Here is a 22,853-nt window from a genome sequence, read left to right as displayed (position 1 = left end):
CATGGAAGAAGGGGGAAACTGGAGCCAGACTGTAGAGAAGGGAGCCAGGAGGAGGGAAAAGAGGCTGTGGGGAATTGAGGTTTGTGTGGAAGCGGCAGTTTGACACGGATGGGTTCTCCTGACAGCTCTGGACTGTCAGGCCCAGGGGGCACAGGAGCACAGGCCCATCTCTGCCCAGACAGATCCCCTGCTCACCTCCTCTCCCACTGGAAAACCAGGGCGGAGCTCCCCGCCAGCCCAACCTTCCTACGTTTAGGATTTAGCAATTCTAATTTTTTTTTTTTTAAGTAATTCTAAAAGAAACTGAAGAGCAAGTAAATGGCCGCCGCGACGCCACACTCAAGGTGGCGGTTGCACCACGCTAGGGCTGGGCGGAGCACCGACCTCAGCACCGCCACGTGGCCATGCCACACTCAACATGGCCGCCGAGCTGTGATTGACGTGGCGCCAGACCAATCAGTGTGCGCGGACTGGCGGAGGGCGGGCCGTGACTGGCGGGGCGCGCGGTGATAGGCGCAGAGCGGGGTGCGCTGTTCCGCCGCTCCCGCGTGGCGGCGCTGCCCACTGCGTGTGGGAGGATAGAACGAGGTGTCCGCCATTACCGCCCACACGCCGCGCCCTCCCCGCCGCCTCCTTCAGCACACCAGGGCCGCGCCAGCCCCGCGGGTTGTCCAAAAATTGTTGCCTGTGGGAATTCGCAGTGGGCGGAGGGCGGGGCTGTCCGAAAATTAGAGCTCCCGGGAGGCGCCGGTGGCCGGAACGCGGGGCGGGAGCCGTGGGACGGGGGGGAAGCCGATCGGGGCCGTACCAAGGCACTGAGGGGGAACGGTTTGAGCGCCGGATAATGGCGGCCGTGCCGAAGGTAGCGGGATGGCAGCGGGAGGGGAGTGGGAACGGGGAAGGACGGGCGGACACAGGGAAAGGGAGGAACAGGAACGGAGGAATAGCCGTGGGACAGCTGGGGCAGCCCCAGCGCTGCTGCTGGAGGCCCTGGCTTGGGTTCGGAAGGAGGTGCGGGGTTGATCCTGAGGGCATCCAGACCTTGAGATCGTGCCCTGGATCTGCCTTGCTGCTCGGGCAGAGACACTCACACACCATGCGGCCTCCCCATTACACTCCTCGCCGCCCTGGTCCCTGGCAGGTCGCTGTCCCTCTACGTTGCGACATGTGGGACATCGCTGCTTATCCCCCTGCCCTGGCTTGGCGACAGCAAGGCTCTTTGCCGTGGTGGATGGGCTGTTTTGCTCCATCCGTGTGGAGGTGGGACAAGCACGAGGGTTGTTGGTAGACCATCTCATCCTGTCCCTGAGAGCGTTGTGCAAATACTTCTGGAGCTCTGGCAGCCTTGGAGGTGTGACCATTCCCTGGGGAGTCTGTTCAGTGTCCCACCACCCTCTGAGGGAAGAACCTTTGCCTGAATTCAACCCGACCCTCCCCTGACACAGCTCCAGCCGTTCCCTTGGCTCCTATCCCAGAGGTGTAGTAACCTGAAGGTGTTGGTGAAAATTCTCAGAGGATCTGCCATCCTGTTGTATTCCAGGTGCTGTGCTCGGGGAAGGGAGCATTGCTCAGGCAGCTGTTTGCCACCAGCAGGTGAGAAAACATTCATGACAAAAAAATTGCTTATTTATTCCCCAAAAAAAATCTAAAAGGGAAGGTAAGACTTTGAGCTGGGAGCTGAAAGGGCTGTGGAATGGGAAATAGGGAAGATCTTTGTACTGATGGGATGTGGGGACTTGGCAGGAGAGACTTTGTGAAAGGAGATTGGCCTCCCATAGGTGGGAGGAAATTAGAGCTTTTCATCATTATCTTGTTTCCTACAGAGTTTTTAATCATTATCTTGTTTCCTACAGAGCAGCAACATGCAGAGAAAACCGTCTGTGTGCTGCAGGTAAGCTCTGTTAATGCAATGTGAGGCAAAACTTCACTTCCCTCAAATAAATATTAAACATTGGAGCATTAGTATTTCCCCTTGGGGTTTTTTTAGCCAATTTTGGACTGGTTAAATAACCTGAGCAGGTGCTCTTCCACTTCCATATGTTTTTTCCTAACATTTTCTTATTTTTTGCCCTGTTCTTGGCTAAGCAAGTGGCACCAGCCATGGTGTTCTGTGGCACCAGTGTGGGTTTGGGGCTCTCAAAGTACCTGTAGGTGTTTGTTTGCATCTGGAAACACATTTGCTCTGCTTTCACTTGAAGGTGATGCACTCCTGGGTTGCCACAGGTCCTACAGGTCCCGACCTACACATGGAATTGGGAAGTTCAAATACCTGCTCCCAAAGGAGGTAAGCAGAAGGACTTCCCTGTGTGCTTGCTTTCCCAAGGTAATCCTGAAGCATATGGATGTCCCATCCCAGCAGGCCAGGTTGGATGGGGTTTGGAGCAGCCTGGGCTAGTGGAAGGTGTCCCTGCCCATGGCAGGGGGTGGGACAGGATGAGTTTTAAGGTCCCTTCCAACCCAAACCATTCCATGATCCCATGAAGTGCCCACTCACCACTGCAGAATTGCTTTCTTCTGTCCAGTACATTCCTGTGGAAGTTAATGAGTAGCTGTGGGAGGGAGGAACCTCTTCCTGATGCTGAATTTAACACCTAAACTATTCCAGAATATTGTGAGCAGGTCTTATTTGTGTGTAACCTTTTCACATTCCCTGAGATTTGGAAAGACATCCATTTTTTGTGGAAGGAGGAAACAACAACAAGCCATGTAGGCAGGAACTGAAATAAAAAGCAGAAATAAAAGAGGTTTATTTCTACTGTTTCTACTCCTTTTTTTGTTCCTCTAGCAGAAACTAATCACAGTGACTCCACCCAAGATCTGAACCTTTATTCCCAGCATGTTCAAACCGGATACATTTTCTGGGTTTTTTTTTTCTTTTGGCAAACAGGTTCCAAAGAGGAAAAAAGAAAAAGTGCAGATGAAAGAGATCGATGCTGGCACTGAGTACCAGTATGGAGATATCAATATCCAGATGACTTCTTATGATCTGTGCCTGGTGGAGCATTTTGCTCAGCATGTCCACAGACTCTGCAACCGGCTCTCCATCCGGGTCAACGAGAGGTATGAGGAGCTCTGTCCCTCTGGGTTATGTCCCCCTGCAGACCAGGGCACAGTCAAGTCTCCCTGAGAGATTCCCATTTGGGTGTAAATCCAAATCTCTTACCTGCCCCTCACCTGTTTGATCCAGTCATCCTGGTTGTCCAAACTGGAATGAGCTTGGGAAAGCCCTGAGGTGCTGGGTGAGCTTCCTGCTACTTCAGTTTAGGAGGAGAAGATGCTTCAGGAGCATCTTAGCTCTCCAAAATAGGTGTATCCCAACAGCAACTCCACTGGTTTTAATGCCTGAGGAATGTTAGGCAGCACCTTGGTGCCTGAAGTGCTCCCAAGGAGCTGCAGGCACTGGGGAAAGCATTGAGCAGCCATCAGGGAATAAAACCAGTGGTGACTATAAAATGTATTTTCACTTGTGCCCTCTGGGGTTGGACTTGGTTCAGTGAGTACAGAAAGAAAGGAATTGCCCTTTCAGACTGGAAATTGAGGGGAAAGGTGGGCAGTAGGATGGAGCTTGGATGTAGCTGTGGAAATGGGGATGAGGAGGCTGAGGTCACCGAGTGTTAAGCAGAGTCTGATCCACTCCCAGTCACATTCCCATCAAATCTGAGGTGTAAACAATGTCTTTTGAGTGGTGCATTGCAGCAGCAGTTTTTAGCTCTGTCCCAAAAGACAAAATAAGTCAGAACTGTTGCCTTCCTTGCACTATGAAGTTAAAAGTTCTCAGGCTGGTGTTTGGAGCTAATCCAGGTTTTTGCTGGCAGTGGTGCTGCAGAGCCTCTCCCTTATCTCCTTCCAGCAAAACACCCAGCCTCTGCCAGTGCCTGATTTGCAAGATACATCCTTTGCATAATTAATTTCCCGTGCAAAGTTAATCTCCTTTCCCATTCTCTGCCGTGGAGGTTGACTCATTCCTGTAAAGTAGTGCGAATATCCTGCCTGTCCTAAGCACTGCCCTCTGGCTCCTGCAGCTATGCCATGCCCACCAAAACCAACGAGGTGCTGTTCCTGGAAGAGCGAGGATCCAAAATGCAGCTGGATGCAGTCCTTACCACCCACCAGAGGGTTGTCCAGGTAGGAGCTGGGATTTGCTGACAGTGCTGGGATTCTCCTGCAGCACTTCCCATTGCAGGCTCCCCAAACCCCTCAAACGTTTAACAGATGAAAGGCATCATTTGGACATAAATGAAAGCAAAAAGTCTAATTAGGTTTTTTGCTGAGTGTTGCTCCCAAGGTAGAAGCCCAGGAGGGTTTCCTGTCTTTATGTTTTTGAGGCAGAAGATTTGTTTCCTATTTTCTGCAGAATAATTGATATGAGGGATAGAAAAGTAATGTTAAGGGATAGGTGACTGAAGAAACTTGCAGGGTTAGATGGGATATTGGGAAGAAACTGTTCCCTGTGAGGGTGGGGAGGCCCTGGCACAGGGTGCCCAGAGCAGCTGTGGCTGCCCCTGGATCTCTGGAAGTGTCCAAGGCCAGGTTGGATGGGGCTTGGAGCAACCTGGGACAGTGGAAGCCCCTCTCTCCCATGGCAGGGGCTGGCACTGGATGAGCTTCAAGGTCCCTTCCAACCCAACCTATCCTGGGATTGTTGTCCTGCAGCTCTGTCATTTCTCCTTTCAGATCCGTGGTTTGAGTTCAACGTTTGCTCCCATACTCCTGGAGATCATTCAGAGTAACCAGCCTGAGGGGGTCCATCTGTTAGTGAAACAGGTACATTTACATTGCCCAGCACCTTTCCCTTTAGGAAGCAGAGATGATCCATGCCATGAATTTGCTTTGAAAACACAGACCTGGTCCTGACCCTACTGTCTGCTCTAGACTGAGGGATTCCCAGGATCTCCAAGATCCAGCCCCCCCTGATCCATGGAAAGCCATTGTTTCCAATTCTCAATGAGTGTTTCATTTCCCATTTAGCCTCCTCTAATTAGTGCCACAGGAACTCTGTGCCACAGATTCCCTGTGAGCTGTAAGGGAATGTTTCACTTCAGCAGTCCTTCTCCACCTCTTACCTGGGAATCACCAGGAACATCATGGAGCAGCTGAGAGCAAAGCTGGGACTGGAATCCCAAATGCTGTGTCCTGTTTTGATGGAATTTCCTCTGGGAGGAGCATCCAGCTTATTTTCCATGACAAGCCCAACAGTTTTCCATCACTGAGTGGCTTCCCACTCCCTGGGTTTACAGGACATTTAAGCCTTTAGTTTTTCCACTCTCAAGTGATTCTCTTTGGGAGAGGGTTTGTGTGATCCTGATTTGTGGTGGTTTTCCCTCCCTCCACAGCACACGGAAGCTGATTTCAAGAGCCGATTGAAGTCTCGACCAGAGCTGGAAGAGCTGCTGGCACAGATGTCCTGAGGTGAGGAACAGTGGCTTTTCCAGAATCCATGGGCTTTTCCAGCCTCCAGAGGGTGATTCCATGAGCACTGTACTGGTAACTCGGTGAATTGGAAGGAATTCCCACTGTTGGCCACCAGCTTGTTTCAATAAAAATAAATAATGTGTTCTATCTGACTGGTTTGTACTGGGAGTGAAGGTGCCACAATGGGATGTGGGTTTTCTTTCCTTCATTTTTTTTTTTAAATTTAATTCCTGCCTATTTTGCTTTTGATAGGTGGGAATTTCTGCAGAAATCTCTGCAAGTCAATAATGCTGTGCTGCAACAATCCCAGGAACTGTTATAACCAAATCTGATGGATGCCAAGAGAAACTGTTCCAGAAACTGGTTTGTTTGGAGGCTATTTTTCTCCTCTTCTAAGGACCAGCTCATGAAAAAGAGGGAAAATTATTTAACACTTTAATATGCATTCTTTATTATTTCCCCCAAACTGGGGCTGTGCAGGTGTTGCTTGCACTTCCATGCCTGCTGTGATTTTGGCCAGCAGTGCTGGAACCCAGCCCCTCAGCATTCCCAGCACCCACTTCCATCAGAAATAGCCTGGAACCTTCCTTCTGGCAAAAGCCATGGGTGCTCTTCCCTTTCCAGACCCCCAAAAGCAATTTTATTTGTATTCTCTTGGCTTATTTGCCAGGAAGTGGTGGTCAGATGAGAATCCCTTCTTCTCCCATTCCTAATTTTACTGCATCTTCCCAGGCAACAAATCCTCTCCCCAAAAATCCCATCCTGTGGGAGATGAGGTTTTCACTGCTGGGAAGAGCCTTGGGATGGCACAGAGAAGGACATGGAGTAAAGATCCATAGCAGGGCTGTTCTGGAGCCAAGATCCAGCCTGGGTGCTGTGAATGCTCCCAGACTGAGACATTTTGGGCTGGAAGTCCACAATCACAGAATCATTTTGGTTGGAAAAGACCTCTGGGTAAATGGAGTCCAACCTGTGCCTGATGCCCACCTTGTCACCAGCTGAGAGCACTGAATGCCATGTCCACTCCTTCCTTGGGCACCTCCAGGGACAGGAACCCCAAACATCCCTGGGAAGCCCCTTCCAATGTTGAACAGGCCTTTCCAGGAAGAAATTCCTGCTGATGTCCAGCCTGACCCTCCCCTGGCACAGCTTGATGCTGCATCCTCCAAACCAGCCACCCCCTCCAAATTTCCAGTTATCCCACTGGCACAGATGAAGCCGAGGGATGCCAAATGCCACCAGATTTAATTCCGTATGCGTTTCCCAACACCTGGATAAAAAAACACCACCGAGAAAGGGGCGAATGGCACAGCTCCCCCCATTCCCGTGGGGCTGTCGGGAGTCCCGGGCGGCGTCAGTCCGTGGGCTGGGCCGGGCTCGCCCCGCGCTCCCGCTGCTGCCGCCGGGCCATGCAGGCCCCGAAGGCGCGGAGCTCTGCCTGGCAGTGCCGCCAGTCCTGCCGCTCCGCCATGCACTCCTGCACCCGCCGGTGCTGCTCCAGGCAGCCGGTCCGCGCGATCATGGCATCCACGGGGTCCTCGCCCTCCTCCTCCTCCTCGCCCTGCTCCGCCGCCGCTCGGCTCCAGGCGTGCCCAGCCTTCGCCATGGGACAGCTGGGAACGGGGGAGTTGATTCGGTGCTGTCCTTCAGGGAACGGGGGAGTCGGTGCTGTCCTTTCGGTGCTGTCCTTCAGGGAACGGGGGAGTCGGTGCTGTCCTTTCGGTGCTGTCCTTCAGGCAGCGCGCTGAGCCCTCCGCACCCCACGAGCGGCTCAGCACCCCCGAGTGGGTGCTCGGTACCCTCTCCGTGCACCTTACCCCAGCACGGGTGCCCAGCGTCCCCCTTCACCCGACACCTCATCCTCCCAAGGGTCCCCATTCCCCGCAGACCCTCCATACCAGCGCAGCCCCTTTAAGGCGGGAGCCCGGCGCGGCACTTCCGGGGCAGGGCGTGGCCGCGGCTGCGCTCGTTGATTGGTAGGCTCCACCCTACCGCGCGGGGGACGACGGGAAGTAGCGAGGCGGAAGTTGGCGCTGTTACCTTGGTAAAGATGGCGGCGACGCTGCGGATCCAGAGCGACTGGAGCCGCGCGTTGAGGTGGGGACGGTCCCTTTCTTTGTCCCTGTCCTTGTCCCTGTCCCTGTCCCTGCCCCACTTACGGCCCCTTCTCTCTGCAGCAGGGACGAGGGCGAGGCGTGGCTGAGCTGCCGCAGCCCCGGTGAGTGGCCTGAGGAGGCCTCGGGGGAGCCCTGGGGACGAGAGGGGATCGGGGAGGATCGAGAGGGTCCTGGGGGTGAAGGGTGTTTAAGGAGCCTGCGGTGCAGAAACGGGTGGGGATGGCTGGGATACCCTGTGGGGTAGGGGCTGGTGGCGGGAGGGTGCTGGAGTGCCCTGTGGTTTAAAAGGGATTGGGGTGGTTTGGGAGTCCCTTTGGTTTTAAAGAGGTTGGGGTCATTTGGGAGCCCTGTGGGTTAGGAGGGGATGGGGCTGTTTGAGGTCTCTGGGGGTAAGAAGGAGGTGAGGGTGGTTGGGTCCCTGTGAGTTGGGAGGGGTGGGGACATTTGGGGTCCCTCTGGGTATTGGGGCAGATGGGCTGAGGGGCTCTGGGCTGTGAGGGTGCTGGAGCTGACGGCTTCTGTCCCCCAGGGAAGCCCACCCTGTATGGCAGTGTCACCCGGCGCGGGCTCAGCTCCGATGGCGTCCCAGACATCGTGGCCTCCGAGGGATTCGTGGTCGGGGAAGTCACCAAGGTGCCAGGGCTGGGGGGAAAGGGGTTGGTGATCACCCTCTGTGCACAAAGAGGGGATTTAGCTCTGACAACTGAAGCTGTCACCCAGTCCCTGCATGGTCCTGTCCAGCCACCCCAAGCCTCCCGCTGTGCAGAGCCCTGGAGCTGGTCTGTAACATCCCACAGGGCTATGGCTGGCCAGGCTGGAGCAGCCATCCCTTCCCACCTGCATGCTGAGGAGATGTGCCTCACACTGATCCCTCCATCAGTTTTTAGGCTCTGGGATACCACAGCTGGGTCCAGGTCTCAGTTCTGCCTCAGCAACCTGTTTCAGCAGGACTTCACAGCATTACTAATTCCTTTTATCCCTTTCTTTCCTCCCCTAGAAAAGCATCCTCATTTCTTGTCCTCACGAAAACGTGTCCACAAAGTTCCTGGCTCCATACACAAGTTTTTCTAGGATTCATCAGAAAAGTGTGAGTAGCTTTGTGAGGTGGGAATCCCTGGATGTGACTGGGAACTCTCACAACACATCCCTGTCTGTGGTGTCCTTGTGGTGAGGGGTGGCCTGGAGTGTGGATTTGTGTGTGAGGGGTTGGAATGGAAATAGGATCTTGTGGTTAAGGAATGGTGTTCCCACTGAAACACCCTGAACCACGTGCCATTCCCTCCTTCTCCCCTCTCCCTGCAGCAGGATGGAAAGGGGGATTGGAGGCACAAAAGACAAAGATCAGGGTTTGAGATAAGAAAAATTTACTGAGAACAGCAATGGAATAAGAAACAGTAACAAAAATAGTAATTAACAGAATGTAGAGATTGCTCACCACAAGGAACCCAGAACCTATGCCATCGAATATCCCAAATAACCCATGCCCCTCCCTGCTCCTGTAAAAATTAACCCTGTCCTGGCCAAAACCAGGACATTCTGTACCCCCTATTCTATCCCATCTACTCACGCTCAGATCCCATACTCCCAACTGTATCTATCCACACAAAAACATGGGAATCATTCCCTTAATCAAAGGCTGTCCCTCCTAAATGTCTTGAGATACATATTTATATCCATTATACTGCTTTTCCTTGTCATCGGTGCTCTTCCAATCCCTATCATAGGTATCCACTTTTAAATTCTTCTGATTTTTTCTTTTCCTCCTGCAGCCATTTTTTCACTTGCACTTCTGAGTCTTATGAAATCAATCCAGTCTATTCTTTAAGACCTTGGTCTCTTCAACACTTTTCTTTGGGAGCTCTTCTAAAACACTGACCTTTTTCAAGCATTGGCTTGGTAACGTTTGGAGTTGTTCCCTGCAGGACGCTCAGGGACGTCTTTAGGTAAGACAGCATAGACACGGCAGATGGGGCAGGTGAGGTTGGAATGCCCCTGGAGCCATGTCTTGATGCACTCTCTGTGGAATTCATGCCCACACCTCAGTTTAAAGGAGTATCTGCCTAGTTCGTCGTGGCATATTGTGCAGGGATCATCACTGGGGGCTGCATCTTCCTTGGGCTGCGTTTCCACCTTGAAGAAGCTGATCTGTAGCAGGGGAAAGGGTTCATATCCGTAGGCGTAGATATAGTCCTTTAATTGTGCCACCGTTAGGTTCCTGTGCCACGAGACCAGCGACAGCGCCTTGGCGTAGTACGGCGGCGCGCTCTTTATGAACGTGTCCCACATGCGCCAGGTGCAGTAGGCCCCGTCTGGATTGTAAAGGCACTTCTTGTTCAGTGAGTTCCCATAGAGTATGTCCACCATCATCAGTTCTGTCAGGTAGTTAGAACCTTCCTTCTTGTTGTTCCACCTGTCCCGGTGCTCGATCACCTCATCCCCAGTGTACGCGTCCCTCATACTTGACACGATTCGTGTCCAGAGGCTGAGAGTTCCTGTCCTTCTCGAAATCCCCCAGTCAACGGCTGAATCCCAGGACAGAGGTCCCAGCTGCTTGGCTTCGTTTCTGTTTAGGAACACTTCTGTATTGGCCCCTAAAAGCCAGCAGTCAGCCAGCCAGAGCATTAAGGTCAGATCTGGCCGGCGGGTGAAATTGGATCGGATATCTTGCAGCTTACGTTGGGATTCGCTGGTTGGGTCTGCCTCTCTGTTCAGAAGCGCAGCGAAACGTAGTTGGATACGTAGCAGCTTAAACATTTTTTGCAGCACATGTTCTGGTTCATCCGTTACCTTTGGTTCTGTCTCTTCCTCCTGTTCTGAGGACTCTGGTTCCTCTTCATCCCTCTGTAAGCGAACTGCCTGGGTGTTGGATGTGTTCTGTTCAGGAGTGACTGCTCTTGGCACGGGTTGTTGCTCTGGTGCAGCTGTTGGTCTGTTTTGCCCCTCCTCGCCCTGAGGGGACTGCCTGGTATCCAGCAGTGTCCGATAAAGAGTAGCCAGGCCCCAGCACAGTGCAGTGAGTTGCTCCTCCCTGGAACCACTGCAGCGTTTCTCTTTCAGATATTCTGCCACCCTTACAGGGTCCTCTATTTGTTCAGGGGTGAATTCCCAAACCACTGGAGCTGAATACTCCTTCAAAACCTGGCCGATTTTCTCCCACCTTCCGTGCCATTCGTCATTACCTGATCTCCTAGAAATCTCTTTTAACTTTGTATCTATAAAGATCATGCAGACCCCAGAGAGGATAAGGAGCGACCAGAATATGCCTTCCTTAACATCTGGAAGGAGTCCATTATTCTCAAGAGCTGCTCTAAGAGCCTTGAAAAAGGAAAAGGCGGTGAAAGGCACGTGAAAATTATTATCCCCTGTTTCCCCCACGGACAGAGAACGGTTATTAATGGTCTCCTGGAGGTAGTATATCATGTCACAAGTTGATACCACATAATCCACGTAGAGAAGAAACTTGAACCATCTCGCTAACCTGTGAAAGCACGATATCAGCACCACATAGGGGATTACAAACTTGCCTAGGTACCACAGCACTAAGGGCACACTGAGCCACATGGTGAGGGCGGCTGTACCAACACCGAACCCTCAGCTCAAATTTCCATCCAACCCGCTGTGGGCACAGCTGTTCTCCCTCGGTGCGGCACGATGGGCGCCGGATTCGGCTGCGGTGGTTTGGGGATGGTATTCCCGAAATTAGCGTTCCAGCGGGCACGCCCTGCGCCGCTCGCTCCCCCCGGGAGGCTGGAGAGGGAAACTGGGCACACCAAAGGCAGCGATCGGAGACTGAGGCCAGAACAACTCCCTGGGAGCAGCAGTGGGACAAGGAGCGATGCTAGGCACCCGGTCGGAAAGAAGAAACGCCGGAAAGAAGGGAGTTTTCCCGCCGGCGCATGGAGAGATGGGATCGGGAAACATCCGGCTCCTGGCCCTGCCCCTGCTGCTGATGGAGAGCTTAACCCTGTCCTGGCTGGAGCAGGAACACGTCTGTCTGTCTCACGGTGCATCTGCATTTCTTACTCCTGTCCGTGGGTTTTACCACTGAAGCGGGTTTTTTCCCATCCATAGCTTGCAAATGCAATTTAAAAAAGCAATGCAAGTGCAACTCACAGAATCACAGAATTCCTAATGTCGGAAAAGACCTCTTAGATCATCGAATCCAAGCTATGCCCAATCCCCACCTTGTCACCAGTCCAGAGCACTGAGTGCCACGTCCAGTCCTTCCTTGGACACCTCCAGAGGTGAGGATTCCAAATCTCCCCGGGCAGCCCCTTTCAGTGTTTAACAACCCTTTCCAGGAAGAAATTCCTCCTGATGTCCAACTTGGCACAGCTTGAGGCAGTTTTCTCTCATCCTGCCCCTGTCCCCTGGGAGCACAGCCTGACCCCCCAGCTGTCCCCTCCTGTCAGCAGTTGTGCAGAGCCACAAGGTCCCCCTGAGCCTCCTTTGCTCCAGGCTGAGCTCCTTTCCCAGCTCCCTCAACCTCTCATGGTGCTCCAGACCCTTCCCAGCTCTGTTCCCTTCCCTGGACACACTCCAGCCACTCAACGTCCTTCTGAGGGACCCCAAACTGACCCCAGTTTGTATAAAAACTCATTTTGGTTCAGTGTTTCATCAAATTTAGGCTATGAGTTTGTCTTCATAAATAAAGCATATTTTGGGGGCTTGTGAGTCAGGCCAGTTATCTTGAGCTCTTTTCTTATTTCTCATCTGTTTGCAGGGACTTCTAGAAAAGTCCAGATTTCTCTCCCACCTGGAATTCAGGGATAAACCACAAATACAACTGCTCTTGTGCAGGCTTCAGACTCAGCATTCCTTTTTCTCCCTGCCTTGCAGAGTCACAGGCAGAGAATATACTTAGCAAGTCTCCCTTGCACAGAATAAGGTTCTTGAGCAGAAATGTCTGTATACATAAATACATAAAGCTAATTCTTGGTGCTTTTACCTTCCTGCAGATTACCTGCCTTGATATTTCCAGTGGTGGAGGACTGGGTGTGTCTACCAGCACAGATGGGACCATGAAAATCTGGCAGGCTGCAAATGGAGAAATAAGAGTAAGAGCATCTGGCTTGGATGTTTTGTGTTGTCTGTGACATTCCTGAAGTCCTGTGGCCATGACTTTGGTCAGGCTGTCCACACCCTGTGAAAAATCTGGCTTTTTAATGAAAAGCTTATTGAAATTGGGCATCTTGGAGGCTTTAAGTCAAGTCTGTTGGAAAAAGTGACTTCTCCCAAGGGGAATGCTGCTCAGAGAGATACTTAGGAATAGGAGGTCACTGACAGCCCTTAACCTGCATGGTACAAGCACTGAATTTGTTCTGCAGTAGACAAGAGGGGAGGAAAAAATGTTTCTGTGCTGGATTAGCCACATCCTGGCTTGTGGCCTTCCCAATGAAGGTGTTGCTTGTGGAGCTTGACCTGTCAGCTCCTTGTTTGGCAGAGGATCAAGACATTTAACCTGTAATTAGGCACAAATCAAGTATATTTTGCTATGTAATTAGCTGCTCAAATGGTAGAGGGAGGGCCAAAGTCACCTCTTTGACTGCCCCAAATTCAGACCAGCCCATTCCAGCAACACAAACCCCGAGGATCTGAGCTTGATCCTTTGTCCATGTGAGAATGCCAAGTTTTCCAGTGTCATAACTCAACAACTGCTCGGCATGAGGATGATGACAATGGAACTAGCATGTAGTTCTTTGTTTTTCCAGAGACTTTTGGAAGGCCATGTGTATGATGTGAATTGTTGCAGGTTTTTCCCATCGGGCCTCGTGGTTCTGAGTGGGGGAATGGATGCCCAGCTAAAGATCTGGTCAGCAGAAGATGCCAGCTGTGTAGTAACATTTAAAGGTCACAAAGGAGGTACAGAGCCCTTAAAATGCTTCATTTGCTGTGTGTGTGCTTGCCTTGCACTCCAGGGCTGATGTTCAGTTGCCAGCCTGCTGCACTATGTGTTTGATGTCTGGAATGTGGCATCAGATGCCCCAAACTCTGCCCCAAACTATCTTTTCCCTAAGCCACCAACTGCTGTGTCCAAGCTCTGGTTTTCCCTGTCCCCCAAGGTGCTGGGCTTGACTGAGAGGTTAATAAACCCCGTGGCTGGCTGCCCTAAACTTGATTAACTCTAAAACCCATTTGTGCTAAACCTACCATTGTTCTTACATGGTTAGGGAGTTGGAATTTGATCTTCAAGGTCCCTTCCAAGCCAAGCCATTTTATAATCTATTTATGTGGATTGAAAATGCTTTGGCACAGACATCCCCTAACCAAACCTGGTGGCGTGACAGAGCCTTGGTCAGAGTGATACTGCCAGTCTGTCTCAAGGTGACTTTAGTCACTGCTTATTCCTCCAGCCCAAACTGCTGCAGTCTGTTTGCTTGGCTTATCCTGTCATTTGAGCTGCTGTAGGAAAAGTGCCAATTAAATCTCCTGACCACCTGACTGTTCCCTGCTAAAAAACCTGTCATTTTTCAGATCCAGATTTGACAGCCCACAGTAAAATAAAGTAGTTAAGGGATCTTAATGCCAGCAGAGACTGCTCTTTGGATGTTGCTGTAGCTGGATAACAGGGATGCTGCTTTGGGTATTATCCAAGGGTGAAGTTGGGAACATTCAAAGGTGCCAGGCTGCCCAAATTAGAGGTTAATTTTGTGTGGCATCAGCTCAGGCTGAGATGAGGTGTTGCTGGTCATTTGATTGATGATATCTTCTCTTTGTACCAGATGGTGGTTCCACTCTGTGAGGTATTCTGGGAGCTGCTGCCTTCCACAGGCACCTCTTTCTAGATGCACAACTTGTCTGTGTGTGACTGGTGTCACTGGGGACAGTGGCTTGGAGCCAGTAGTTGGGTTCACCTTGGGAAATGAGGTGCTTTTCAGGTCTGTATGAACACAGTCTTTGCTTTCATGCAGGCATTTTGGACACTGCCATTGTGGATCGGGGAAGGAATGTCCTGTCCTGCTCCAGGGATGGCACTGCCCGTCTCTGGGACTGTGGGAAATCTGCCTGCCTGGGTGTCATTGCTGACTGTGGCTCTCCTGTCAATGGCATCGCCGTGGGCACTGCTGACGACTCCCTGAACCTGGGCACACCTGAGAAACCTCCCAGTAAGGGCCTTTCTCTTAAAATTCCCCTTCATTCCCTGTCCCAAACTGCTTAGGTGTGTCACCAGTAATCCCAAGTGTCTGTAATGCTGCTCCATGCCCTTGTACCACCTTGGGAAGGCAACAGAGCACTCCAATCCTGGGTAGAATTGAGCCATACCCAGCAGTTTGAGTGATGAAGGCTGAGCTCTGCTTGATTACTAGCCTTCCTGGTGTGTTGGGATCTGGAGGAATGTTGCCACAATTCAGCAGGGGTGATCCAAACTGTTGGGTTTGGATCCCATCAAGATTTGTTGTGTAGCCACTGCTGGAATTTCCTGTTCTCCTCTTGTCAGGTGAACGTGAGGTTGGGACAGAAGGGAAGATCCTGCTGCTGGCTCGAGAGGACAAGAAGCTTCAAGGAGTGGGACTGCAGAGCAGGCAGCCAGTAAGGAGCTGGGACTGCCAGAGCACTGGGATGGGAAATTGGGCCAGGTTAAATCTAAACTGGAGGAGAGCCCAAAGCCTGGTGCAATAAAAGGATGCTCTCTCTCCTTCCTCCTAGACAGATATTTATGTGAAGAGTTAAGAATTGCTCAGGATTTAACTTGGGAATGGGGAAGACATTTTTTAAAATTAAACAGTGCCAGGTGTCCTGTCTTCTAAATAATTATTGCTTCCCTCTCCTGGGTGTCCCATGTATCTGACACTTGGTTTGTTCCTGAATTCTCAGGTGTTCCTCTTCATTGGATCTGATGCCTTCAATTGCTGCACATTCCTGTCAAGTACCTACATCCTGGCAGGGACTCAGGATGGGAACATCTACCAGCTGGATGTGAGGAACACAAAGTGAGTGTGTGCCTGGGGCTGCAGGTCCTTAAACAACCGGTGTTTTAGCTGGCAAAAGAGAGTCAAGCAGAGGGTGCTGGCAGGCAGTGCCACTTCCAAGGGACACATCCTGTGGCACTGTGAGCTCCTGAGCCTCTTGCATTATGTTATGTACTGTGTGTTGTGTTATAGAAATATCTGTATGATTTTATATCTATATAATCTATGTACACATATATAGGTAAATTTGGCAGGAAACTTCTTAACATCAATATTCCCCCCACAAAAGCACAGCCCATTCCACTCCTTCACCTGAGTGTCCTTGTAGGGTTCTGACATTTATCCTGATCCTCATTCCAGCATAGGACTGGAACTGAGCTGTGGGGTTTTACTGGTGTTCCCTGCTAACTCATCATAGGAAAGAATCATGGAATGATTACAGTTGGAAAGGACCTTAAACCTCATCCAGTTCCACTCCCTTCCATTATCCCAGGCTGCTCCAAACCCCATCCAACCTGGCCTTGGACACTTCCAGGGATGAGGCAGCCACAGTTTCTCCAGGCAACAATCCTCATCCCTTGTTTCTGCTCCTTTTCCTAGTTCTCCAATCCAGGTGATCCACAGATCAGGAGCACCCGTGCTTTCCCTGCACCCTTACCGAGATGGATTTATTGCTAGCCAAGGTAATTCCTGTGCTGTTAATGCCTGTAGAAATCCTATAATCAAGTCAATGAGCTTTGTGCTCTTTGGGCATTATTCTCTTGCCCCTTTGCCTTGGGATTTCCACCCCCAACCTCCTGCATGTCCTTCCAAAATGTGGCCTCCAAGGCATATGTCACCCACTGGAGCCTTTTCCCAATGGAACTTCATTTGTAATTAAGAGTGTGGGCTGTTTCCCTAATTGGCTGCTGCACCTTCCTTGCAGGGGATGGCACCTGCTTCATTGTCCAGCAAGACCTGGATTATGTCCTGGATCTCACCGAGGCTGACTGTGACCCTGTGTACAAGGTGAGGAACACAGGACATCCCTGAGGAGAAAGTGGGCAGGGAGAGCTGATTCCACTCAGGAGACAGCTGCCTTTACCTCAGGCTTTTTACCTCAGCAGGTTCCTTCACACAGTTGAGTTTGGAGCTTATCTTTGTTTTGCACGCCTGAATAATCCTAATATTTTGCATAAAGAAATCCGCTGCAGAATTCCCTGGCTTTATCTCCCTCGTGCAGGAGCTGAGCGGAATGGTGGAGTTGGAGCAGCTCTGGCAGAGCTGTGTTCCTATAAAACATGTGGATTAAGGGTGCTGGGACAATCAGGCAGCACCATTGCTTTTACCCTTAGGATTGTCCCAGCAAGCATTCCCCTGCTCTTCTCTTTGTAAAAGTCCAAAGAGAAAGCTCACCTCTGCGGATTTCACTGGGGATTGTCACTTGGAAAACACCTTGTGTAAATACTGCTTTTTTCCCTGTCTTCTTCAGGTGGCTTCTTGGGAGAAGGAAATCTACACATGCTGCAGGGATGGGATAGTGAGGAGATACCAACTTTCTGACCTTTAAATGTTTGAAGGGGCTGAATAATGGAGAAATGTGTTGGAAAGGCTCTTCCAAGCTGATTTTCCTGGGATGTGTGTACAAGTTTGAGGCTGTTGTGATGACCAGACTCCAAACACAGTGTTTTAGTACCAGGTCATATTTTTTCCTACGACACAACTGGGATCAATTTTTAATTTAGAGAGGATTTTGTGTTGCAATGATGTTGTGGTTTCATTTCCAGTGCTGAAAGCTGTTTGTAGTGGGGGAAAATAAAGAAATAAAGGAGGGGGGGGCACAGTGAAAGTGACTGTCATAGTATGGAGTGAAATAAAGCCGCAGCTTTGATAATACCTGTGTTAACATGTGCGTTTCCATGAAAACTTGGGGATTTTTAAGAAAACGAGGTAATGAGAGGGGAAGGTATGAGTGGAGCCCAGGCAGAGTGCGGAAGTGAACAGGAGAACTACGTTTCCCGTGATGCACCGAGCGGCAGGGACCGGAAGTCCTTCCGTCGCTATAGCAACAGGACGCCATGGGCCTGGACTACTACGCTGTGCTGGAGCTGGACCGCGGGGCCACCGCCGACGACATCAAGAAGGCGTGAGGGACCCCCGGCATCAGAGAGACCCCCTGGGCCGGGAGGCAGCCTGGGGACCCGGGGGGTGGCGGTGGGAGGGGGGTGGCCCCGAGAGTGGCTGTCCTTGGCCTCCTGCTGTGCCCCACAGCGGGGATTGGGATGGGGGAGAAGGGTGCCTGGAAATTGCTCCAAGCCCTGTCCAGCCTGGGATAGTGGAAGGTGCCCCTGCCCAAGGCAGGGGGTTTGAACCAGAAGGGCTCTAAAGTCCCCCCCAACCCAACCCATCCTGTGATCCCTAGCTATCGGAAGTTGGCTCTGAAGTACCATCCATTAAAATGCAAGGAGCCCTGGGGCCCCAAGAGGTTCCAGCAGCTGGCAGAGGCCTACGATGTGCTCAGCGACCGTAAGTGGGGAATGTTCCCTTCCACTGATTTTAGGGGCAGGAGGGGCTGGAAGGGAGTGTGAATTCCTGGTCCCTGGAAGGACCAGCTCTGTGACCCAGAACTGGCACACACTCCCATGTCCATCTCCCCTATTCCCGGGAATCCTCTTCTCCAGCCTCCACCCAAGCAAAACCTGGATCTCAGGCTGGGGCTCTCCCTCAGCACAGTCATTCCCAAACCCTTCTTTTCCCCTAAGCCATGAAGAAAGGCATCTACGACAAGTTTGGGGAAGAGGGGCTCAAAGGAGGCATCCCCTTGGAGCTGGCGAGCGACAACCCTTGGAGTGTCGGATATGTGTTCCACAACAACCCTGACAAAGTCTTCAGGGAGTTCTTTGGTGGGGACAACCCCTTTGCAGGTAGGTTGGGAGCCTTGAGGGTGGCTGGGGTCTGTCCATGACTGCCATGATTCCATGACTGCTGCCAGCTCAGAGCATTAAGCTTTCCAGGAATGTTTCCCTGCCCAGCTGCTCCCAGATCTCTCTGGAGCTTGGAGGTTAGACCCTGATTTCCCCCATCCTGGGTGGGGGAGAGGCCTGGAGGTACATGTTCAGGCTGTCAGCTTTCCACAGCTGCTCCTGTCACCCTTCCCTGGGACAATTTCCATCAAGAAGAAGGATTAGGGAAGCAAGGCTGGAAAAAATACCTCTCCAGGTGGTTGTGGGTGGGAGAAGATGGGTGGTAAGGGCTCCAGAGGATCCCCCAGCTCTGACCCGGGCGAGGGGCTGTTCCTCTGCTCCCTCACCCAGAGTTCTTTGCCGAGGATGGCTCGGAGGTGCTGCTGCCCTTCGGAGGGCCCCGGGGCCGGGGGGCGGTGCGGCGCGACCCTCCCATCGTGCGGGATCTCTACGTGTCCCTGGAGGACCTGTTCCACGGCTGCACCAAGAAAATCAAGATCTCCCGCAGGGTAGGGGCTGTGCAGGTGAAGCAGGGTGGATTTTGGGGTGGGACATTGAGGATTTGGGGATGGCCATGCTCCGGGGGCTTGGCAGTTGTGCTGTGGGATCAGCACCAAACCCAGCAGGAGCCAAACCAATATCCTCCCCTCTGGCTTTGCAAAGGCAATTCAGCACAGGAGGTAATGCAGGAGCTGGTGGGAATTTCAGAAATGAGTGGAGAAGAAGCTCAGTGTGTTCTGGGCTCCCACAAGTCCATTTTCACACCATGTTGTGTCTCCTTTTTGTGCCCTTCGTTACCTGTGTCCTCACCTCCTTGGATCCAGCTGCAAGTTTCTCCTGCTCTAAGGCATGAGGAAAGAGCCTCAAGTGGTGCCAGGGGAGATTTAGGCTGGATATTAGGGAAAATTTCTTCACTGAAAGGGTGGTCAGGCATTGGAATTGGCTGCCCAGGTGGACTCCCCATTCCTGGAGGGATTTAAAAGCCATGTGAATGTGGCACTTGGAGATGTGATTTTGTGGTGGCCTTGGCAGTGCTGGGGGATGGTTGGACTCCCATCTTAGAGGTCTTTTCCATCCTAAATGATCCCATGATTCTATGATCTGATCCTGTTTGTACCCACAGCCACTTTGGTGTGGAGTACAAGCCACCCTTGCCCTTTTCTCCACTCCTGACCCTCCCTCTTTGGCCCCTTGGTGTTCACCCCCAGGTGATGAACGAGGATGGTCAAACAAGCACCATCAGGGATAAGATCCTGACAATTGATGTGCAGCCAGGGTGGAAGAGGGGCACCAGGATCACCTTTGAGAAGGAAGGAGACCAGGTAAGCACAGAATCACTGAATAGTCAGGTCTGGAAGGGACCTCTGGATATCACCCAGTCCAGCCTCTGCCCAGTGCAGGGTGACCTATAGCAGGAACTCATCCTGTGGTGGGTTTAGGATGTCTCTAGAGAGGGAGACTCCCCAGGCATCTGTTCCAGAGCTCTGCCATCCTTCCATGGCATGAAGTCCTGGTTTCCCATTGCTAAGGGCACTTGGCAGCAGGACCAACAGAGAGACTCAGCATTACTGTGCTCAGAAACACTCTGAGGAGTCATTCCTGCATGGTTTTTCCTTAGAACAGGTTAAAAAAAGGATAATTGAAAGGGGTGGTTTTCTTCCTGGCAGAAACACAGTTTTGGATTTGCCCTTGGCTGAGCAGGAGTCTTGGATAAAAGACTCCTTCTTCTCTTAAAAGAAGAAAATACCTTCCCCTTCTCTGTAGCCAGCTGAAAGCAGCAACAAAAGAGCAGGAATTCGTGTCAGCTTTCTGCTGTATAAAATTGTTTCCAGGTTTTCAAGACCAGGTTGGATGTGGCTTGGAGCAACCTGGCATAATGAAAGGAGTCCCTGCCCACAGCAGAGGGTGGTACTAAATGAGTTTTAATGTCCCTTCCAACCCAAACCATCCTGGGATTCCATGATTCTATAATCCTTTTCCCCCTCAATTTTAGGGCCCAAATGTCATTCCAGCTGACATCACCTTTGTTGTCCAAGAGAAGCTTCACCCAAGGTTTAAAAGAATCGACGACAACCTCATTTACATCGCCACAATCCCTCTGGGAAAGGTAAAGAGCTGAGTGAGGGGACAGAGCTTCACCTTTGGGCTCTGGGGCTGCAGCAGCAGCTCCTGGTGCTGCTCCATGCCTGGCAGGCGCTGACTGGATGCACCCTGGATGTGTGGACACTGGATGGGAGGCTCCTCAACATCCCCATCAATGACATCGTGGAGTGAGTGCTGGGGGCAAACAGGGCTCAGAGGTGGGGGGCACTTGGGAGGAACCTCCTCGGCACTGCTGTGCTCCAAAGCCTTTTCCAGCAGGTTTGGAGCTGCAGCAGGAGGAGGATGATGCCCACAGTGGGCGACTCTTCTGGTCTGGGGCTATGTTGCTGGGAGCAGGGGCAAGGAGAGGGCTGGGTGTGGGTGAGTGAGGGTGGATGCTGGAGCTGGAAGAGGAGAACAGACCCCTGGTTGAAGCTGGAGGAGCAAATAACCTGAGAAAGCCACGTGGGGCTCTGCAGGTGGGGCTGGGGATCGTGGTCACCACGTTGGGATCATCCCACAGCCCCTGTCAGCCCCTTCCTTTGCTTGGCAGCACCAAGTACTACAAAATGGTGCCAGGGGAGGGAATGCCGCTGCTCGAGGACCCCCAGCGCAAGGGAGATCTCTTCATCTACTTTGACATCTGCTTCCCCAAGAGTCTCAGCCCTGAGGCGAAAACACTGCTGAGAAACATCCTCCTCCCCCAGGGACAGTGACCTCCCCTTTCCCCTTCCCCCAATAAAGCTCTCACCCCCCTCCCCTCTAATAAAGCTCTGGAGTCAGCTCTGGAACTGGACAGAAGTTGTTCTGAGTACTGAGAACCACACCTGCCTGCCCACACCACTGCCCCTGGGAAGCACTGCTCTTCCTGCCCGAAAAACCCAGAAACACTCTTTTCTTCCTCCCTAAAATCTCCACTCTGGAAACCTCCATTTTCCTATGTTTCTCCTCAATGAGCCTCGTTTCTCCTGCACTCTCTCTGGAAGTGGCATTGCTGCTTCCCAGCACTTGGGCAATTAAGATAATGAGGCCAATTAATATGCTGAACCTGGGCTGATGAGAGGGGCTGGAGGGCCTTTGGTGCTGCAGGTGGGACACAAACACACCACATTCCAGGAGCCTAGTCTCAGGAAGGATGGGATGAAGCTGTGCTGGGGAAAGCAGTGCCGATGGGAACATGCCAGGGATATCCCCATCCCAAAGCCAGCATGGGCTGGGATATTTGCGGTTTAGTCAGCACAGTGAGTTTGTGGGTGCTCAGTGGGGCATCCCCCATCACCCTTGGGAGAGACCAGAATTTTTTCATCCATCCTGGATGAGGGATAAAGGCACCTGGGCACAGGGGCTGCCTCACCACGAACCAGGAGCGTGTCTGGCCACTGCCTTCTCCTGTTTTAAAGCATCAACTGGAACCTGACCTCAGCGTGGGTGAAACCAGCTGACAGGGACATCAGTGGGACTGGGGGATGAGGGTTATAAATAGCAAATTCTATGGAATATAAACCTCTCCTTGTCCTGATCCCAGCTGAGAGCTCAGATCCCCAAACACAACTCCATGGAACCCTGGCATTCACCTTTTCAGCTCTACCCTTTTGCAGCAGACACAGGTGTACCAGGCTGTTAGAAATGTCATTTCCCACGCAGAGAGGAAAAGGGGAACGTGTCCGTGACATACACCCCACGCACGCTCTCCATGAGGGTGAGGAGGGTTTTGGATGTGTTCTTTGCTGAGGAATCGCACAGCAGAGTCTCGAGGGTCCCTTCTGACTCCGGCCCCTGCAGTACCGCGCTTTGTCCACAGGGCGGCAGCACCGAGCGCAGAAAGCCGGCTGAGATCCGCACTTATTCCCAATTCTGCCCGAAATCCAGCCCGGGTTTTCTCCTGCCTGCGATCCAGCCTGGGATTTCCCCCCTTTCCAATCCTGGCCTCAATCTGTTCCCGGCTTTTTACAAACTTCGTCTCGGCTTTGCAAGAACCAGTCCCTGCTTCCCAGAGCAGCAGTCCTCAGTGATCTCCAGTTCCCTGGAAAACCTCAGCCAGGGTGAGCAGAAGGGATTGGGCTGGACAGGTCAGAACCCCCACATGGCTGCTGCACTTTGGAGTGAGAATCCAGCTACAAACGAAATTCCAGAAATAGCCTCCAAAGTGTTGTAGAATCACAACTTTAAAATGGCTCCAAAGGGCAACAGCTCCAGTGCCTGCTCAGCACCTTTAACAAGTCCTTGTCCCAGCCCTGTGTCACTCAAAAACACACAATAAATCATCAGTCACACAGGCCCTGCTTTTGCACAATTCCTGAGCTAAACTTGCCTTTCCCGGCCTAATACTGAGGGAAATCTGACAAAATATTAATAAAGAGCCTTTGCTGAGAGCAGTCATCACCCCAGCC

At 51.9% G+C, this 22,853-nt stretch overlaps 4 protein-coding genes across 7 annotated transcripts; 3 read left to right on the top strand and 1 right to left on the bottom strand.

The window, feature by feature from the left end:
• The first annotated feature begins 761 nt into the window (after window positions 1-761).
• On the top strand, window positions 762-5,772 carry MRPL48 (mitochondrial ribosomal protein L48). Its single transcript, XM_085077861.1, has 9 exons — window positions 762-862; window positions 1,541-1,593; window positions 1,854-1,891; window positions 2,199-2,284; window positions 2,888-3,060; window positions 4,023-4,125; window positions 4,675-4,764; window positions 5,334-5,409; window positions 5,665-5,772. The coding sequence occupies exons 1-8, from the start codon at window positions 845-847 to the stop codon at window positions 5,406-5,408; spliced, it is 636 nt and encodes a 211-aa protein (XP_084933987.1). The 5' UTR covers window positions 762-844; the 3' UTR covers window position 5,409; window positions 5,665-5,772.
• Window positions 5,773-6,638: 866 nt separating this feature from the next.
• COA4 (cytochrome c oxidase assembly factor 4 homolog) lies at window positions 6,639-7,395 on the bottom strand. Of its 3 annotated transcripts, XM_085077901.1 has the most exons (3): window positions 7,311-7,395; window positions 7,090-7,128; window positions 6,639-7,041 (listed from the first exon to the last, which is right to left on the bottom strand). In XM_085077901.1, exon 3 carries the CDS (start codon window positions 7,016-7,018, stop codon window positions 6,767-6,769), a length of 252 nt encoding a protein of 83 aa, XP_084934027.1. In that variant the 5' UTR covers window positions 7,019-7,041; window positions 7,090-7,128; window positions 7,311-7,395; the 3' UTR covers window positions 6,639-6,766. The 3 variants fall into 3 exon arrangements, with proteins under 3 accessions (XP_084934027.1, XP_084934037.1, XP_084934018.1); XM_085077911.1 differs by lacking the exon at window positions 7,090-7,128 and having other exon boundaries at window positions 6,639-7,051; XM_085077892.1 differs by lacking the exon at window positions 7,090-7,128 and having other exon boundaries at window positions 6,639-7,085; window positions 7,311-7,354.
• Window positions 7,396-7,412: 17 nt separating this feature from the next.
• On the top strand, window positions 7,413-17,314 carry PAAF1 (proteasomal ATPase associated factor 1). Its single transcript, XM_085077827.1, has 12 exons — window positions 7,413-7,509; window positions 7,590-7,630; window positions 8,059-8,162; window positions 8,527-8,616; window positions 12,488-12,586; window positions 13,241-13,391; window positions 14,441-14,635; window positions 14,968-15,059; window positions 15,345-15,460; window positions 16,040-16,122; window positions 16,365-16,447; window positions 16,911-17,314. The coding sequence occupies exons 1-12, from the start codon at window positions 7,463-7,465 to the stop codon at window positions 16,986-16,988; spliced, it is 1,179 nt and encodes a 392-aa protein (XP_084933953.1). The 5' UTR covers window positions 7,413-7,462; the 3' UTR covers window positions 16,989-17,314.
• Window positions 17,315-17,346: 32 nt separating this feature from the next.
• DNAJB13 (DnaJ heat shock protein family (Hsp40) member B13) lies at window positions 17,347-21,264 on the top strand. Of its 2 annotated transcripts, none has more exons than XM_085077840.1 (8): window positions 17,347-17,564; window positions 17,841-17,944; window positions 18,181-18,342; window positions 18,733-18,890; window positions 19,590-19,703; window positions 20,375-20,488; window positions 20,575-20,651; window positions 21,017-21,264. In XM_085077840.1, exons 1-8 carry the CDS (start codon window positions 17,497-17,499, stop codon window positions 21,177-21,179), a joined length of 960 nt encoding a protein of 319 aa, XP_084933966.1. In that variant the 5' UTR covers window positions 17,347-17,496; the 3' UTR covers window positions 21,180-21,264. The 2 variants fall into 2 exon arrangements, with proteins under 2 accessions (XP_084933966.1, XP_084933974.1); XM_085077848.1 differs by having other exon boundaries at window positions 20,575-20,681; window positions 21,017-21,151.
• Window positions 21,265-22,853: the final 1,589 nt, after the last annotated feature.

Source organism: Lichenostomus cassidix, chromosome 1 (genome assembly GCF_008360975.1).
Source record: "Lichenostomus cassidix isolate B80296 chromosome 1, HeHo_3.0, whole genome shotgun sequence".
Taxonomy (NCBI): domain Eukaryota; kingdom Metazoa; phylum Chordata; class Aves; order Passeriformes; family Meliphagidae; genus Lichenostomus; species Lichenostomus cassidix.
Note: the sequence above shows the minus strand (reverse complement) of the source record. Positions and strands in the feature narration are given on the sequence as shown.

Coding starts and splice junctions, on each gene's coding strand:
- MRPL48 (XM_085077861.1), top strand. Junction 1,594..1,853: donor CAGCTGTTTGCCACCAGCAG/GTGAGAAAACAT, acceptor TGTTTCCTACAG/AGCAGCAACATGCAGAGAAA. Junction 4,765..5,333: donor TCCATCTGTTAGTGAAACAG/GTACATTTACAT, acceptor CTCCCTCCACAG/CACACGGAAGCTGATTTCAA.
- COA4 (XM_085077901.1), bottom strand. CDS start 7,018: ATGGCGAAGGCTGGGCACGCCTGGAGCCGAGCGGCGGCGGAGCAGGGC.
- PAAF1 (XM_085077827.1), top strand. CDS start 7,463: ATGGCGGCGACGCTGCGGATCCAGAGCGACTGGAGCCGCGCGTTGAG. Junction 7,510..7,589: donor GACTGGAGCCGCGCGTTGAG/GTGGGGACGGTC, acceptor TTCTCTCTGCAG/CAGGGACGAGGGCGAGGCGT. Junction 15,461..16,039: donor CTGGATGTGAGGAACACAAA/GTGAGTGTGTGC, acceptor TCCTTTTCCTAG/TTCTCCAATCCAGGTGATCC.
- DNAJB13 (XM_085077840.1), top strand. CDS start 17,497: ATGGGCCTGGACTACTACGCTGTGCTGGAGCTGGACCGCGGGGCCACC. Junction 20,489..20,574: donor CCACAATCCCTCTGGGAAAG/GTAAAGAGCTGA, acceptor CATGCCTGGCAG/GCGCTGACTGGATGCACCCT. Junction 20,652..21,016: donor CCCATCAATGACATCGTGGA/GTGAGTGCTGGG, acceptor TTTGCTTGGCAG/CACCAAGTACTACAAAATGG.